At 45.4% G+C, this 19,538-nt stretch overlaps 1 protein-coding gene across 1 annotated transcript in view; it reads right to left on the reverse strand.

Annotated features, from left to right (window-relative positions):
* LOC104047038 (dynein axonemal heavy chain 9) overlaps positions 1-19,538 on the reverse strand; it is a 143,710-nt gene that overhangs the window by 42,507 nt on the left and 81,665 nt on the right. The window contains exons 22-23 of the mRNA XM_064466991.1: positions 7,732-7,925; positions 3,369-3,517 (exon numbers count right to left, since the gene is read on the reverse strand). Coding sequence (XP_064323061.1) covers positions 3,369-3,517; positions 7,732-7,925 — 343 coding nt within the window. The remainder of the gene's footprint in view (positions 1-3,368; positions 3,518-7,731; positions 7,926-19,538) is intronic.

The raw sequence follows: 19,538 nt of genomic DNA on the forward strand, positions 1-19,538 counted from the left end.
CGGCAAGGCAGAGTTCAGTCTTATCAAAAACCACCCTCACAGAAGAGCTATCACACCTCTTATAATAGTTATCTTGTCTCTCACACACTCTTTGCCAAAGCACTGAAAACAGCAGTAGCTTCTTCCAAACCACTTTTTATTACATAGCAGCATCAACACAAAGGTACATTATTACAAAGTGCCTCTTGTTTAAAGAACATTATTCCCCTGCACCCTTGTGTAAAAACATATTTTTACAGTGATAGGAAATTAAAATAATTTCCTGCTGATTAAACAGGCTTTGAACAAGACATTGTGCAGTGGGGAAATGCATCCTGCAACGCATGCTAGAACCAGCAGCAAGTTTAGGAACCCAAAGCTGCTGAAACAAAATCTGTGTGAGCTTCCTGTGGCCTCAGCCAAGGCCTCCCAAACTTCTTGGATCAAGAGATCAGTCAGCGCTCCAGATTTCTCATGGATCATGATGGCCTTTGGCAGGTGTGGAGTTGCCCCTGCGCGCACCACGATGCGTGTGGGGAGGCCCACGGTCAGTGGACTGCAGCAGTGCCCATGGAAGGGGTGCTCCAGGAGCCCCTGCAGACCACCTCCTACAGCCCCTTCTACATCCCTCTCTGCACGCTGCAGCATGGGAACCCCAAAACCCATGTCATTTACCACCCTGCTCTGAAGGAAGGATTTAGAGTTTCTTCATTTAGTCTGTGATACCCCTTCGGACTCCCCTGATTTCTCTGCAGCACCCCAGTGCCTCAGATCCTTTAAGTGATCATGGCTAAAGACCTCCTGATTAGTTTTCTGAATCTGTCTGTCATCTGAAGATGGGGGACCCCGGTTGCTCCTTGCCTCACAGGAGGAGCAACTGCCTGGCGGGAGCTTGCTCTGCTGCATGCTCCTCAGGAGACGAGCAGCAGCCCGTGCTGCCAGAGGGAAGCCGTCCGACAGACGCCCACACTGGCTCCACGCATCGTAGCAGGACGCATTCGGCTCAGCCAGGGAGTCAGTACACACGTCCCCACGTGCTGATCCCTTGGGACTGCCTACACTCATCTCTGCATGCAGATCTGCCTTCATGCAGATGGTGCGCACTTAATTCATGATTTCTGCTAGAAGCAGGCAAGTTTTATAGTAAAACAAGGAAAAGATTTGTCTTGCAAGACTTAGGATTCAGCACTTGGTACAAGACTGGAAACAGATGGCCATAAGTAAAACAAACATCCAAACTCTTCCAGGAGCTCGAGCGCTGTTAGCCTTACTACAGCGACCCCCTGGGATATAGCTCTCCCCATATTTGACAGTTTCCAGTTTTCTTTCTCACCATCTCTGGTGGCTGCCAACGCTGAGAACTGCTAATCTCCTCCTCTGCCTTCAAGACCGACCCTCCCAAGAAGGGATGGGGCAAATTTACAGAAGGCTGGGTGCTACCCCAAACCACGTGATCAACAATAAAATGAATATAAGTTGTTATTTCCACTTCATAGATAGGAACAGAGGGATACACAGCGAGCCTGCGCTGGCTGCCTCACCAAAGACGATGCCAGCCTTCCTTCTTCCTTGCTGGTTTGGGGAGGGGAGGGGACGGTGCAGGCGGGCTGCCCCAGGGAGGTGGGGGAGCTGTCTGAGCCCAGAAGTGCGTGCTGCAGGGTCCTCCCCGTGTTGCCAAGGCAAGGCCCCGTGAATGGGCAGCATCTGGAAGAAGCTGTCTTCCATTCACAGGAATTATCTAGCTACACTTGCACTTTAATAAAACCTAATGAAGGGCAGAAAAAATATCAAATAACGAATCCAAACCAAACCGCAGCAAGGCTGGCTTTAAGGCCACTGCAGCGGCTCTGAAGCAATGGTTTTATTTCATTAGATCTTTTTTCACTTTTACTTACTGTAACTTTTCTGGCTGACTAACTCCGGGTGCTCAGCTACACTTATCTTTACAATTTCAATTAAACCATTCATGGTTGGGTTTTAGTTCTTCATTTCCCATGTAAGAAAATAACACAGCGAGAGACAGGATCACCGGCGTGCCTCCAAAGGGAAGCCAGGCACAGGATAGGACCTCCCTCAGGAGGGTCCCCTTCAATTCATAGTAATGAGACCCGGTATCAGGCCAGAAAGAGCATGAAACACAACGCAAAGCCCAGGAACTCCCCACGCCTGAGAACTGCGATCTGGCCTATGGCTTTGGCTGCACTGGCCTTTAACACCTCTGAAAGCTGCTTGTGGGAATGTAGGTAAAGACTGACTCGGACATGATTTTGGGATGATCCAGAAGATGCATCATAGAGAGGAAAAGAAACCCACAGGTCAACTTTCTTCCACCACTTGCCAGGACGATGGCTTAGTTCAGTGTTACTGGTTTCTTTGCTGGGGCTGTCAGCCTTGCTGATGTTTACTGGAGACCTGCTTGCTCAAAACCAGCCAGCAGTTTTCTACTATGGCAGTCTGATATGTAATTCAGACAGTTTAAATACACTATACTCCACACTGCTGTGAGCACTGGGGCTTGACCACAAGTCATGGTCTTGGAGATATGTGAGGCGCATTGCTGGAGAAGGAGAAAAGACATCTGATGAGCAAAATGGCAACCTGGAGCAGCCCTAAAGCAGTACCTGAAGGCATCTGACCCCCCTGCTCTGGAGAGATGGAGCCCCTCTGCTCTAACAGTCTCTAAAGAAGTGACCGCTGTTGCCTCTGTTCAAGAGTCAGCAGTGACCCCATTTCCAGACCTGCTGTAATTGCCATGTTCAGGCTGAAAATGGTAATTCTTCCATAGCGGAGCTGAGACCCAGAGAAAACTCTGCACGCTGGCTGCGTTAGAGCACAGGCAGTGACTACAGCGGTCGCCGCACAACGGAAATCACTGCTTTCTCAAATAAGGCACCTTAGAGAAACCCCTTTGGCTTTGAAGCCGGCCGACAGCACAACATGTGACCATCCGCACCAAAATCAACTCAGGAAGGATGGGATTAAAAACTGGAACCTCTGCCACTAATCAGCAGACCATTGCAGGGAGCTGTTGCTTATTTTTACTTATCTGACAGCGTATTAGATACCTCTGATGTAAATTATAGGTTGTGTACAAGACTAACTCAGAAATCGTTACAGTGTGAACCACACTGGGAATCCAGGCAATGCAGAAAAGAGACAAGTTTAAATTAAACTTTAAATAAAAATCCAAAAACCTTTAAGAAAAAAAAAAGGAAAAAAACCACAAAACAACAATCACATCCTCTCACAATTATCTATTTTTAACAGATTACTCCATTATCTACAAAGAGATGAGGAAAAAAAAGAACAGAACAAGAACGTCATGCCAAGATAATTTGCAGAAGATAAAAAGCAATGCCGTGGTACGCTTGGAGCCATGATTTATTTACCTTGTTTCTCCACATCCTTCAGTGGGTCGACCCCTGGCGACAGGATAAAAAACATTGGGGTTGCAGGTCCTGATTCCTCAAAGGTTGTTGCAAAATCCAGGGATCTCCCTACCACGTACTTACTGCCAAGCTTTTCTTCTACAAAATCTCTGCCAGAAAGAAAAAAGTTTTGCCAGTCTACCATCATTCAGAAAAGACAGATTCCCCTGCAAACAATCAATTAATTAGTTTTGGTTTTGCCAATTTAAAGAAATTAGAAACTAAATGAAAAAAAAAATGGACATGCAATAATTTTAGAGAGCATCGGCAGGCTGGGCCTCTGGAGTTATCACTCAGCAGCGACGCTTGGCACTTTTTACAGGGGTAAGATGACACACGGCACACCGACATCCGACAAACCACAGGAAGCGAGAAGGGAAAACAGTGGGACCTGCCAGCCCAGCGCTGTATTCCGAAGTTCAATACAAGTACTGGCTTGATTCTGACAAAGGTATCTCAGGAGATAAGAAATAGTTAATGTATAGAAAACGGCTGTGTACTTTGTAATCCATACAGCCTTTGAGAGGAAACAGCATTCCTTTAGATTTATCACCAAAAGTCACAAAAAGTCCAGATGATTTACAAAATTACTTTGTTCTGAAAAGATGAAAGGGAAGAGCTCTAAGAATATCTAGTGTGTGTAGCTTAGCCTGGCAGGAGAGTCGCACGGAAAAATACAACTGAGCGAACAGGAGAAAATTCAGCTCCACAGCAGCTGCCTGCACAGAGTACAGCACGTGGAGACCGACCATCCAGGCTGAATTTCCCCAGGGTGAGCTTCCAAACTCACTGCTTTAGAAAAAGAGGAAACAGTGAATGCTGATTCAGAGGTAGGAATGTTCTATTCAAACCCCGGGAATGAGCAGTTACTCCTCTAGCGTAGCTGCACGACTCAGGCCTTTTGAAAACCTCAGTACCACGGGGAGGAAAAACATCAGCCCATTTTCACCTGGTAGATGATACCAGAATGAGGCAGACAAATTTTTCTAAGAGAGCTGAGAGTATCCTTTAAGGACTAGCGAGAGACGGTTGGAATAGAAATGCCTAAAGGATTGCAAAAAGAAAAAGCTTCCACATTGTTTGGTACCTCGTTCAAGTAGATTTTTCTGTTCTGGGTCAGATTGGCCAAATTGCTGCTGGAAAGCTTCAGTCCACAAAATTTTAAGAAGTCCATCAGTTACGAGGTCACTACATTCTTGTTTTACATCAAGTCTCAGCTCTATGGAATGATGCCTTGGTGATTCAGAAACACAACTGATGTGACTTGGAGACTTTGAAATGGACCACACGTGCAGGAAAGGAAGGCCTGTCCTCAGAGACAGGACTGGAAGAGTGCCGACGCTTGGTGTCTTTCAGACAAGGAGTTCCTAGGGGTGGTTCATGGTATAAACAGTAGGATTCGAGAAATGGTGCCAAAACAAAAAGCAAAAACACCCTGCAAGACAAATGACTGGCTTACAGCTTTTCAAGGTTATATGAAGCCACAGCTGCTTAAGATCCTTTATCTGAAGAGTCCATACAAGTGTCATAAGCACAGCTGGAGGTGCCAGCTACCAGATTCTTTAGTCCTTCTGCATCATCTCAGAGGTCTATCCCTCAAGGCAGAAGTACCAGTGCTTTTGGAAAGACTTCACCATGACCGAGGAATACCTTGCTAGTAGCTGCTGGACTGATCTGACCTCATCGTGGATGTGGACGCACGGGAGCACAAGGTGTTGCAAGAAGCTCCTTGCTAGTGTTTTTCAATAAGATTGAAGGATGAAATAGGTATTTACATTGGGAAATCTCTCTTGAGGAAATGATGGCTCTTGGTGATGGACACTAGAGCACTGTTCCCACCGAGGCTTTATGGAGTGAGTCAGGGTAAGAGTGGTTTCACCTGATGGCTCCTTAGGCCTAGGCAGTAAAACAACCTGTGCAAATATCCCCAGGGATCTGCTATGAAGGGTGGCTCAAAAACCTAACTTCCAAGACAGGGAAATGCAAGAAGCCTGTACAGGGGTGGATCATTTCAGATACCAAAGAGCTTCCTAGACCGTCTTCATGGAGCTGGCACATATGACGTGGGACATAAAGCATCTTGCATCTTTCTGAACAACAGCTGGAAATGAAGTAGGGATATTCCAGGGCATCTAAAACACCCCTAGTCACCTGTGTTTAGGCTACCAGGTTACTCCTTGACTCTCAAAATGCACTGAAGTACTTGTCAAGACTGTCAGAAAGACGGGAAGGTTAGGACTAGCAGTGATGTCCAATGATCATCAGTACGGTACTTAATGTTAGCAGATTTAACTGATATACAGAAGGAAAAGATCTGCAAGTTGAGCACTGCAAAACAACTTGTGGATCCAATGACACTGCAGGTATCTAAAGCTCAATGAGTTTGTTCATATGTACATGATCTTGAAACACTGCTGGCTAAAGTAGGGATGTTGAGGCTGAAATCTGCATGATCAGAGTATGCAGCAACCCAGGGCTCTACAAGATCCCCTACTTTTTGAAGGGTCACAGACACAAACAGCTTTGACACTGCTTAGGAAATCGAGACATCGGATGACCACGGCAGAGCCTTCTGTGTGGTGGCTGTCAGGAATGTTGACTGTATTAAGCTCAATCCAAAGACCACTTTTCCTTCCTACATCAGCATATTGGACTTCACTGACTGACATGAGAAGGACAGATGAACAGACCCATATTTTCCAGAGAGGTGGATCTCTTAGGAACAGCAAATTTCTTCACTAAGGGAACAGTATCTGTCTTAGCCAGACTGCAGGCTGAAGAAAGGTTTAAGGAGTGACCATGGTATTATCATGAACCAGGAACCAGGAGGTCAAACACATTTTGGCTGTCATTGTTACGACTAATAATTTTACATTTGCTTTTGGGGCATGAGATCTCCCTAAACTAAAGCTCTTCTTAAGCCTTTTGGGCCTAGTGTCTGACTGTCCTGTATTTCAAGAAGAATTGTAGTCACAAACTTGCACAAAGTCTTGGAGAAGGCACTGTGAACTATTACTCTTTGCATATGTTTATGTTCTAACCTACTTCTAGTTAAGAAATAAAACAACAAAACATTTAAATGCTCTTGTGGAAATGGAAAAGCTTTACATGCCCAGACCCTAAAAATATCCAGCCAAACTTTTGAACTTGGATTCCCTTACCTTTTCGTAAAAGGGGAATATGAAAGGTGTTGAAACTTTATGTTCTAGTTATTTCTGAGCTATGTGAGTACACCATTTTGATTGAAGTAAATTAATTAAACTTGCTTAAATTAAATATACACTTAAAGGGTCAGAAAGACAAGAGCTTAGTTTACTCAAACTAACAACAACAGGAAAAACTATCTTTTCAGCTGACAGAACACATGGAGAATCCAGCCCTAGAAGAATAAGAAATTAAAAAGATGGTTTAGAATAGTATGATTATGATAAATTATAGTATTTAATTTAATCAAACATAATAACATTGACCATAGGGAGGCTTCACTCACTCTTGCCTGCATTTTTCTGAGAATTTTGAAGCACAGCAGAAATCTAGTTCATACGCTGAGCAATACAATCTGCTACATTCACCCATATACACATGCATGCCAGATGGTGGAGCAATATAAACTAGTTGAGAGGCAGTATTATCACAGGCACTGCAGAAATGTCAAATCATAGAGTACTAGGACAGAGAAGGAAAAAACAAGCCCTAATGGAGTGAAAGACCTTTAGCTTCTCCTGGAACAAGCATTTTGCTTTTGCATAGCTTCATAAGGTTTAGACTTGCCTCATTACCTTCGCTACATAATTTACAACTACAGCTTTCAGAAGTAGCATGACATAGATTTTGCATTTTAGGGGTGGGGGGGGAAAGATAAAACCTCTGTAAGACTCCTTTACTTCTACACTTTATCCCTGCGCCTAAGGAACAGCCATAACTGATCTATTAACTACAATCAGCCGTAAAGGACTCTAGAAGTTGTATTGATCATTAAAAGACTCAAGCAGATATATAACACCTGCACGATGATGCTCATTTCTGACTTGGCATGTCCGCTCCTCCCCCAGTGTTAGTTATAGTGCTCCATCACTGTTGGTGGTATTGGGGTTAGATCTCCCAAACCAAGAAATTCCAGTTAAATGACATGTGTGGACTATCTTGCAGAGTCCAGAGATGACTCATTCAGCAGCCTCTTTATAGGAAACGATTCTGCAGAACTCACATTCTGTAATAAAAGAATCTAAACATATTCCTGAATTACTCCTGTTCCCTAGAAAACACAGACCCAAAGCTGCCTGCATGTAAGAGCATCACAGAGTCAGTAAAGAAGTGCTGCTACCTGACAGCGTAGGTCATGCGGTCGGGTCGGATGGCTCTCATTATGCACAGGCGCTGCAGAGCTGACTTGTTCTTCCATTCCTGAGGGAACTTCTCCTTTTCAGGACACTCAGATTCAACAAATTTTTTCCACCGTTTTGCAGACCCCTCAATATCCCGATCCAGGTTTCTGAATTCCTCCATAGATGAGAGAGCCTGGAAAAATTCAAGGAAGGTCTTCAGAAGAACCACCCTACATGCCTCTGAACCATTTTTCTAACATTACTGACTGCTCATGCTTTGCTCCACCAAAAAGGTCACAGCGGGAGCCTGGGAACCACAGCCAGAAACCCACCAGGATCAGACTCTGTGCATTCTCCTTTCCCCAGCTCTGTCGTCACCACATTGCCACGGGAACAGGAATCAACAGGGCCCATTTGCAAGGCCGCAGGAAAGCGAGGCTGAGGAGCTCATCACACTTGTGGAAGGTCTTCTCAACTGAAATGTGTCGCAAGGCTGCCCACAGAACGTCAGCTCTAACACCTGCACCTAACAGAGCCTTCCCTGAGGCTCTCGCCCACGTCACCGCAGCGCCCTTCCCCAGGCAGCGAAGCCACACGCGGTGTCCAGGCCCTCCCCCCAGCAACACGGCTGCTGAGACATGGGAGTTTGGAAGTGATGGTGTGGGAAAGGATGAAAGAGTTTGGCAATATCCACAATGAATTTCTCCGTAACCCAAAGCGAGAAGAAATCTGTACTCCTGTTTTGAAACCAGAACTGAGAAATCTCAGGTGACAAAGCACTTGCTACTGTCGGTTATCCCAGAAATGCCAGATTTGGATGGGAGCTGGAAATTTTGAGCCCATGTCTGACAGGAGAGCACGCTGCTGGCATTCCCATGAGCTGCAAGTCTGCAAACAATCTCCTTACGGCTTCAACAGACACAAAGAGAATTGTGCAGCAAAGATCACAACTGATGGAAAAATGTGCTTTTGTGTCCAGTGTCCAAAGCTAAACAGAGACTCAGGCACGCCAAGCTCACCAAAACTGGCTTTTTAAGGAATTTCACAGTTGGAATATTAATTGTCTTCATCTTATTCACATTATTTTTCTCTCCTTGTTCCCCCATGCATACACCTCTCTATCTGCATAGTCTGGTGCACACACTGTGAAACCATGACACTGAGACTTCACCATGCAGTTGTGGTGACCAGGGAGCCACAAATCTCAATAAACAGAGCTGCAAACTCTATATGGGTGGGTGCTTTCTTTGTACAGGCGTGCAGACCACACTGCACCCTTGTAAAAATCCAGTCACTCAGGTTTATACTCGCCAAACGCACACGAAGATTAACTTCTCAGTGCTACAAGTCTGTAGCAGAAACAGGTAGCTGAAGAATGCCCCAAAGAACAGCTGAGCAAGGCAGTAAATAAATGATAATTACAATGAAAACGTAGCTGGATTTTGTAGCTAGAAAGTGGCAACTATAAAAGTTATGCAGAGACATAAAGAATCCAAATTACCGTTCATACAAGTGGTGGCAAAACATATTGCACAGCTTGTAAGGTTCTTCTGGATTTCAAGCAAAATTCTCGCTGAAACAAACATCTTCAGAGTGTTTTGCATAATCTGAAGCTGTAAGCAGTTGAACATGAAGTGGAAAAGACAAGTGAAGTATAAAAGACAGTGAATGAGCTATTTTCTATAGAAACAGAAGGGCACACTCAGAGCGAGGCAGAAGCTTCTTGATGGGCAGAGGTGTTCTGCCCCATTAATGCTCCAGCTCACATCCCGTACAGCTCCACTACGGAGAGCAACTGAGAAAGCTTCTTGAAAAATGCTGGTGTCACACCTTGTTCAGATCAACTGAAAAAATAGGCGCTTGTCAAAGGGCTCTGAAAGTCATGCAAATGCCCTGACAGGAGCGCTGAGCGATTGCCTGGGATACCGCGCCGGTGCAAATGAGGCAGAAGGCACCGAAGGCCACTCTGCTCTAAAAACTGCAGGAAAGCCAAACTTCCCCTCTGGAAAGGCTTCCCAATGAGGAGACAAGAGAGTGTAAAACTTTGGTCTTTCTCATGGACTGAATTTAGTTAGAAGCCGTACTTCAACACAGAGAGCAAACAAGGGGGAGGAAGGCATCAGAAAAAGGGGCTTCTTATAACAAATGAGGTCACATTTTTAGCAGCGGTAATGCCTGTAGATGACAGAAAGAAAGAGGCTGTGAAGCTGTTCCCCGTGGGTGCCACTGACCCAGGACATTTGTTGAAGATACACCACAGAAGCAATGGTTGGAAGAAACCTCTGGAAGTGTCTAGTCCAACCTCGTGCTCAGGCTAGGACTACAGCCAGCACTGGATCAGGTCAGCCATGGCTTGTCTACCAAAATGCTGATCTCTAAAACAAAGCCCTCCCAGCCTCTCTGGGTGCCCTGTTGTAGGGCTGCGCTATCCTTCTGGTAAAGAAGACTTTTTTTCACTATGTTCAGGCTGAACCTCCCAACCCACAATTTGTAACGGTTGATCCTTATTACATTCACTGCCAAGAACAAGGCGACTTTGGCTCTGTCATCCCGTAGCTGGACAAATCCCTCCACCTTTCGTCACAGGTCATGTGCGCTAGGGCCAGAATTAGAGCTACAAGCAGACAAGTGCTTGTAGATATTACTATGAATGCTTCTGCAACAAATCACACCTTGCCCGAAGCCCCAATTCCATCAATACCTCCACAAAAGGCACGGGTAAGATCATATAGCTTGTAATACCACTTGAGAGCTACAGCACGGACTGACTCAATCCAGCACCGACCGTCTCCGTGCCAAACAGCCAGGGATCCTGAGAATGCCGTGAAGGAGAGAGTGAGCAAAGTAGTGACTCAACAGATGTTGTCTCCATGTGTGGATTAGCACTAACATGGGGAAATGTCAGTGACAGAAGTACTTGCTCCAAATTCAATGCCGTATCTCGCTTTCTGTGGAAAACTAGAAACCAGGGCACAGAACATGAGAAACTGAAATTCACAGCAACAACGCCATATATTCGGATCTGTCAAAACCTTGTCCTTGCAGCAATACATGGATTTGATGCACCTCTCGTAGCTGAACACAGCACAATGGCAAATGTTAAATTCAGTGGATTCATCAGTGCAAGTGCTTATATAAAACATCTTAACAATGTTGACTTTTGAAGTGACTTACTTAAAGTACCACTTCAGAACTTTGGCTGCTGCTGCTTCAAGAAGTTTCTTGGTTGATGTTAACAAGGGAGGCTCTGAAAAATTGCTTTCTTCTTACTGAATGACAGACATGTAATCAGAGATGATAGTCTCTCCCTCCCTGAACAACATGTTGCAGAATCAAGAAAGCTCTAATTGCAACTATAGAGTCTGTATTATCTAAATTAACACTAAAATTTTCATTAGTCAACAATTTTAATTGCATTTATTAGGAGTGATGGTATTAATAAGAGATGCTGCTATTTAAAAGCTGGTGCAGTGAAAGCTATCTCAGTCAGTAATCTTTCTGTGAATATTAATTGCCTTTCAATACCTCTGCTGTGAAATTTTCCAAGAAACTTAGACCAACAATAAAATATCAGTGTTCCCAAGCAGGAGGAGTAAAAGCAGGAATGGTGCATTGGGATAGCAGATGGGTACCACACATCAACCTGTGTAACGTGGCTATTTTTGTCAACATAATGAAGAATACATTTGTCAGTTAGAGTTGTCATGGAAATTGAGAGAGACAACAAACACTGATCAAAATAAAATATGAACAAAAGGGCTGGAGGACTCGATTTCCCGTCTTTGCAACCCACACTATAATCATCTCCGATGGCTGCAAAAAGGAGGGTCTTGAGTTTATATCTCAAAATGAGACTTTGCCAGCAAAACAGGTCTGTTCACACCATGTCAAGGCAAAGATCATTGTTTATTCAGAGAAAATGATTTTTCACTCACTGAATCACAGACAACTTGCTTTATCACTTTGGTTTTCTCTGACAGTTTCTCGTCTAAGTCAGAACCAGCTTTAAACTGGAGCTGATATGTCAGCAGATCTGTGAATTTCACACATTCACAAATGCACAGTACTCTCCCCCCACAGCTGTAGGAAATACAACGTGTATCAGCCATTGCCTTTGAGACAGAAATCCTCGTTGCCGTTGCAGAGCAGCCGCTGGTGCGCTTACACAGTGTCCTTAACACCTTCAGCGAGCCAACGAAGGGTAGAGGGACAGGGGATCTCTGCAAGGAGGCAATGTCTCGGGGACGGGGAGAAGTCCCAGGCAGGCGGTGATACGCTTGCTTCCTCCTCACTGCTTGCCGCCTGCAGAGGTTGGGCTGAGTCTTTAGTGAAAAGAACAACCTCAAAGGTCTGGTGTCATTGATACTCTTGTAATTTATCTCCTAGTCCCAGATACACTACAACAAGCTTTTGTAAATATGTTAGCGAAAACACTTGCTCTTAACGCTGAAGGCAGTTATTCTAAGGATGCCATCTGGGCAAAACTGCCCCCAAGTTTAGGCATTGCTTCATAGGTTTTTATAACATCTGAAAAAAAAAAAATCTCCATGTTTTCTTCCCCTTAGCACTAATGGAAATTATTCTTAAAAAAAACAGATTGTTTTGTATTTTAAACTATTTCCATAATGTAAAATGCCCTGCCCCAGAGCCATCTGACTTGAGAACAGCTCTGGGGCAAGGGAAGTCAAAAAAGGTCCTCATCACCATGCTCCGTGCTGGCATAAATAGTGTGGAAAATAATACAGTGCAAGTAAAACCAGTGCTGCCAGAGCGAGCTTCCAACACCTATTTACCAAGCCCCCCAGAAGCCGTGAGACTGGCTTCTGAAAAGATACAATAAAGTTATAAACAACAAGTGAGGGTTTTTTTTCTAAAGCTGGCCTTACTTTTTGAGTCTTCAGGTTACACCTGAGTCACAGGATTAGTTTTAGCTCCTTACATATCTTAGTTTTTTTAAAAGGAACCCTCTATTTAAAATAAATTAGGTCTATAAGGAACACACTGAACAGCAAATGTCTTTTTATAAAAATCACACAAGTTGACAACACTGGAAAGAAATTATATTTAATATTCTCACAGTTTTAATAATCTGTGAGATTATTAAATCCTAACAATTAGTCACAATTTCACTTGCAAAAGTAAAGAGATGTGGTTTTTATGAACTACGTTACACAGTTTTTAAGCAAAGCAGGTTCCACAAATAAAAGGTTCACAGTGCTCAGCAGTTGTGCAGCTCATCCTGACTCCCTCTGCTTTTGGAAAGGCAGCAGTCTGACAACGTTACTTGCTGAAGCTGCAAGGGCTTTGGTGAGCAGGAGCCGTGCCCAAAGGTGGTGTGCAGGTCCTTGGGAAAGACTGGCTTTTAGCCAGCCAAGCCCGTAGGCTCATGACAGCTGAAGGGGAATCACTTCCAGATGTCAAGTGACACGTGCAGCCAAGCTATCCCAGTTCAACTCAATGGTTTCAATACCAGCACCAGGATTAGATTCAAAGTTTAAAAACACCTGGCAGCTCATGGCTTGGATGGGTGGACTCTTCACTGGGTAAAAACTGGCTGGCCGAGCCCAGAGAGTTGTGGTGATCGGAGGTAAATCCAGTTGGCGGCTGGTCGCAAGTGGGGTTCCCCAGGGCTCACTGTTGGGGACGGTCTTGTTTGATTTCTTTATCAATGATCTGGAGGAGGGGATCAGGTGCACCCTCAGTGAGTTTGCAGGTGACACCAAGCTGGGCGGGAGTGTCAATGTGCTCGAGGGCAGGAAGGCTCTGCAGAGGGACCTGGACAGGCTGGATCGATGGGCCGAGCTCAGCTGTGTGAGGTTTAACAAGGCCCAGTGCCGGGCCCTGCCCTTGGGTCACACCAACCCCAGGCAGCGCCCCAGGCCTGGGGCAGAGGGGCTGGGAAGTGCCCAGCGGAGAAGGCCCTGGGGGTGCTGGCTGACAGCCGGCTGGGCATGAGCCAGCAGTGCCCAGGTGGCCAAGGAGGCCACCAGCCCCCGGGCTTGTGTCAGCACTGGTGTGGCCAGCAGGAGCCGGGTAGGGATGGGGCCCCTGTGCTCGGCCCTGGGGAGGCCCCACCTCGAATGCTGGGCTCAGGTTTGGGCCCCTCGGGACAAGAAGGGCCTTGAGGGGCTGGAGCGTGTCCAGAGAAGGGCAGCGGGGCTGGGGCAGGGTCTGGAGCACAAGTGTGCTGGGGGGCGGCTGGGGGGGCTGGGGGGGTTTAGCCTGGAGAAGGGGGGGCTGAGGGGAGCCCTTCTCGCTCTCTGCAGCTGCCTGAGAGGGGCTGGAGTGAGGGGGGGGCTGGTCTCTGCTCCCAAGTCACCAGTGACAGGGCGAGAGGGAACGGCCTCAAGCTGCGTCAGGGGAGGTTTAGGTTGGGTGTGAGGGAAAATGTCTTTAGTGCAAGAGTGGTCAGGGATTGGCACAGGCTGCCCAGAGAGGTGGGGGAGTCACCGTCCCTGGAGGTATTTAAAAGACATGTAGACATGTCACTTCAGGGCATGGTTTAGGAGGCCTGGGGGTGTTGGGTTGACGGTTAGACTTGATGATCCGAGTGGTCTTTTCCAACCTTAATGATTCTATGATTCTATTATTTCAGCTGCACAGCTGTCACCATCTCTTGGCTGCGTGTTTTGGAGCTGTGCTTCACCAACCCGAGGGACGCAGGTTCCCAGGGAGGTATGGGAAAATCCCACCACAACTCAGCTTCCCAGCTGTCTATCTGCATGGGGGCTTGTAGGGTTTGAAGCAGCTTGTGGGTGAACTTTTGCAACAGGGTTAAAGCAGAGCAGCCGTACAAACACCTCATGCTTGGGAACCACCTCACACATCTTCAAAACACCTTCTGAAAGTCTTACACTGACGGTGTGCACTGAGAGTTCTGCTTATGTAGCTTTCTGCAAATATTCATGATTTCTTCCCTTCATTTTCTGCAGGCAGCCCAAATCTCATTAGGAAAACCAGCATCCCCACAGTGGGAGAAAGACAGCTCCTGGAAAATGGTGGTCAAACCTGCACTTGGCTTGAATTGATGGATTGGATCATTCAAGAAGCAGACATATAAGCAGATGAATTACTCCATTTGAATACTACTGTTAACTAGAAGGATTAATGTAGAAAATGATGGATTATTTGCCATCTTTCCCACACTAGGTGTTGGTCTGTATTATTCATTCACTCAAGGTGTCATTTTGTGTTTAGCTGCACTACCTGAATTATTCAACTCAAAAGAAAAATCTCTACCAAAGGTAAAAATAAAGACATGGTGGGTTTGCTAAATTTCAATCACCTCTCAACATAAAAATGTTATTTTAATCCTCCTTATTTATTTCATAAAAGCTGTCTGACAAGCTCACTGCACTGTGTGCCCCGTCTTCGTTCAAACTCCTCCTTGCCTTTTCCCCACATCTAAATTATACTGGGGTTAAAAAGTGTGTAGTGTCATGACATGACACTGTATAAAAAATCCTTCTGTTCATCTGCAGCATCCTTCCTAGAGCATCACTAAAATGCAGACGCCTTGCAGTTGGATGACAGAAGTGGTCTGAGGAGTGATGGGTTGGATCTCGCTCCCTTTTCTTGGAAAATTCCCAGTGAAACCTGTCACATGACTCAGAAATGAACGGCTGCAGCACTCAGGTCTTTCCTAGTAGCACGTTCTTACAGACAGCTCCACTGGGTAGGAAACGTCAGCAGCAGAAATGAAATTTAGTCACAGTCTTTTTATTCTAGCTGCTTATAACCACTCACCAAATTTTATGAATTTCCCCTGAGATGTTTCACAGCTCGGTTCCTATCAGCATTTTCCCTGCATTTCCTGCAAAGGTTGTTCAGGTTGTTTTGAGAATGGGCCTTGCAAAGTCAGGCTGTCCTGCCAAGCCACAGGCTCTGTCTTTCCTCTTCTCTCTTTGGTGCAAACTGCGGGGACACAGCCAGCACCAGAAGCTGGCCATGGATCCCTGATGACAGCTGAAAGGTGGTATTTGTGTATTTCTGAAAAGTTCCCTGGATTCGGCTGTTACAAATGACAGATGGGCCATGACCATGCACCAAAGCACAGCAAAACTTAAAGAGAAAATATATCTCATGGACTGGAAGGGCTCAGCTGAAGCATCCATTCCAGGTTGCACCTGCTGGAAGGCTCTCAAGGTCCATGGTTCTGTGTCCTGATATACATAGCTATACACATCCATACGGACCCATCCCTTGAGGAGGCTTCTCACAGCTCTTTTCACAGTGACGGTCTGATCCAAGGTTTCATGGTGGCACCTTAGCAGAGCTGGCCTTGAGAACAGGTAACCAGAGTAAAGAAGCTGACATAATCCTGACATAATCCTCATACCCATGTGCCGTGACCTGCTTGAACAACCTTAGTAATGGAAACTGCAGGCCACCTATGCCAGTCCTTCAGTAGCCTCTATCACAAAGATTTTCCAGATGTCTGGTGTGAATCCTTCTTGCAGTTCTTTGAGATGCACTTTGCTTTACCGTTTACTGATACAGAAAAATGATTGCTCTTTCCCCTTCACAGGACACTTTTTGAAGGTCATACCTTCCTGTGTCCTCAGTCTTGATGACCTCAGACATAATCCTTCCCCTTCCCCACCTCCTCAATCTCTTCTCACAGTCGTGTTTTCAGGTATCTGACACTTCGCACTGCTCTTCTCTACCCTGCCTCCAGAAGGTCCACATTTTTCCTAAAATGCAATGCTCAAAGATCAAACCAGACTCCAGCAGAGGCTTGGCCAAATCTGGGTGAAGTGAAAAGCTTGTCCCCATGGCTCTGTCAGACTATATTCATTGCACAAGGATGCTTCGGTTCAGGCACTGGCGATACCATGCTCACACTGTGGGGATGATACACAGATCGTGAGTACCTCCACAAAAGGCCATCTCACGTGCCTCAACACATGTAAACTCTTGGCGTTACCGCCAGGGTTCCAGAGGTTGTTCCCAGTCAAAATTTAGCTGAGCACTTAATCTGTGGTCTTCACAGCTGTTCAGCTGAACCAACACTGCCATGCAAAGGAAACGTTTATGGGCTCTCCCATGTTGCAGAAATAAGGAGCTCCCACAGGTCCTTTATGGCAGATCTGGCTTATAAAGAAGAACTAGTAAAGAGGAGCCAGATCCAAGCCATTTGCCTTCATTGCCTTTCCAAAAGCGTCTCACACACCGAGGTACAACGTATCATGTCCAAAATGGGATGACTGCTCGCACGCCCTTAGCTGCTAGCAGAGCTCAGCCGTCAGACCTCTCCGCAGTCGCTTCTTTTCAGGTGTGCATTGCAACTGATTTTTTTTTTTCTATTTTTTTAAGCAAAGCAATAGGACATCAAAAGATATACAATGTCTAAAAAAGATACATTTGATATCTAAAAGATATATCTGATGAAGCAATTACTTCCCCTTTTTTCCATTTAGAGGAGGAAAGAACTTTTACATTCAAAATGACCAGCTGACAGCAGGCTTTGTGTCATGGGTAGATTGAGAGTGAAGGATGGAGGCTGACAGTGCTGTAGAGGCATCCAGAAAAATTCAATTTCCACTCTGCAATCAAACCAATAAAGTACATCTTTAAATATTTGATGTGATCAAAATCTCTGCTGTATTTCAGATAAACATCAGACCGTTAGCCAGCAGGTTAAAAAAGAAAAAGAAAAAAAAAGGTAAAAAGTTCTCAAGTAGTATTTCTGTGAGACATTGGCAACATTCCTCTGAGACTTGAGTGCTGGTGAGGACAGATGAATGTCCTTAGGAAACTTCCAGATGAGAGCAGATAAATGCACATCTAAGTGTCATAATCAATGTTTTCTATCAAAGATGCACTAAAAGGCTGTACATCTGAAGAACTGAGTTAATGGAAGAGATTTAATTAAGACTATTATTTTCTGGCATAATAATAATTCTGAACGTACATGGAAAGCCGTGAGCTGCAAGCCTTTCATATCTGACCAGCCTGATCAAAGGACCTTGCTTATGAACAAAGAACACAGTCTAGGCAGCAGATTGCATCACAATGAATCTTTGACAAAGAATGAAAAATTTCAGTGTCTAAAAAGTACAGAAAGTGGAAGTTGGAAGGGACATTTCTGTTCTTCTGTCAAAAAACCCCCCCAGCTTTCTTAAATGTAAAATATATGATTTGGTATTTTATCTCATAAGGCACCCACACAATCTTATCATCTGCATTCTGCAAAATTATAAATATGGAGTTAATATACTACTTTGTCTATGGCTGTTCTCCTCCTCGAAAGCTGAATTCAGTATTTAGAGCTCATTATTCAACAGCACATTTATTAAACAATGCCCTTTCAGTAGCGTTTTCATATCTACATAATGAAAATTCTTCCTCTTCAGAAAAAGATGAGGGAAATGACTGGGACGAAGAAGTAATCCAAGTTTTCCAGGTGTATTCTTGCTGTATATTAACTAGCTTCACTTATCCCATGGGACACATCTGCATTCAGCAATAAAGGGGCACTGCAGAAAATATCACAAAGAAAATCAGACTTGGGAAATGCGTATCTGTGCACAGGAGCTGCGGAGCTGCCTGCGTCCAGCCGGTGGGAACAAGCTGCTTTGGGGAGAGCCTGATGCACGCACGGTTGATGAGGGACCGCAGTTCCGCAGGAGGCACAAGGCCTGAGGCAACGTGGACACGGCTCCCCAGGAAGGGCACAGCCTGGAGGGAGTCGGAGCATGGGAGAATTTCACAGCAGAGCTGGCCAGGGCCACAGGGAAATCCATTCACCCAACCTTCAGCTCGTCTCAGTGGCCTCAGAACCACCTTTCTGAAAAGGGTTGGTTTGACAAAGACAACCATGAAAATGCATACCACGAAAGCATGAGCACTGGCTTCAGTGGTGCAGCTCGGGAAGCGCCCAGCTTGACTCTGGGGACATTCATATGATCTTTTCTAGGCAAGTACAGACTGCTCTGCTGAACCCTTAAGAAACACATGCATGGTCTTTCGGCACCAGGTGCTGAACAGAAGATGCATAACTATGCCTTGTGTGAGGCTTTGCCTGAGCTAATAAGCCCTACTGATGGGCAGATTGTACTAACTCAGGACTAAAACCACAGTCATGCATTACTAAAGCTGTTCCAGAGTAAGACTGTCTCAGACTACAGGGAGAGGGGTCTATCCGCCCATCTCAGACCCCGGCGTACCTATACAATGAGGAGAAGACACACGCTTTTTCCTTGCCTGCTGATCTGCTCCTGAGTCCGTGGCTGCAGAATAGGTCCAGGCACAAGTCCATCATGAGCCACACAGTTTGCTAGTGTGTTGCTGGCTCATGTTTGACTTTGGCAGACTTGTTTGCTCTCAGAAAATGCCTGGACATATCCCAGGGGGTAAGACACTCCAGGGACCATCCACAATATATGAGGTGTCTCTGGTTTGGGAGCCAAGGGGAATTTCACAGTAGGGGTTCACACCGTGCCAGCTCACATGCTGCCAGGACCAGAAAATAGCTGCTGGCCATTTTACTTGTTAATCTAGACATAGTCTGGAAGACCCAACAACCATAAAACCCAATTCAATTCAGAAAATATTCACCCCCCATCCAGGTATCAACACCTTCATCTTACAACACTGGAGACCTTCCAATGAAAGAAAGAAGAAAAAAATTGGGGAAAAACCCTAGCGAGGATAACCTTTACACTGATTCTATGTTAAGCTGAATCTTGAAACAGGAACATCAAAACGGTCATTTGCACATGGCTGTGGCCTGATATCCTGTGCAGTTCAAGCAGTAGCATCATTGTACCTTTGTTGTCTAAGGGGTGTCACACACATTTATTGG

Source organism: Phalacrocorax carbo, chromosome 16, assembly GCF_963921805.1.
Source record: "Phalacrocorax carbo chromosome 16, bPhaCar2.1, whole genome shotgun sequence".
NCBI lineage: Eukaryota > Metazoa > Chordata > Aves > Suliformes > Phalacrocoracidae > Phalacrocorax > Phalacrocorax carbo.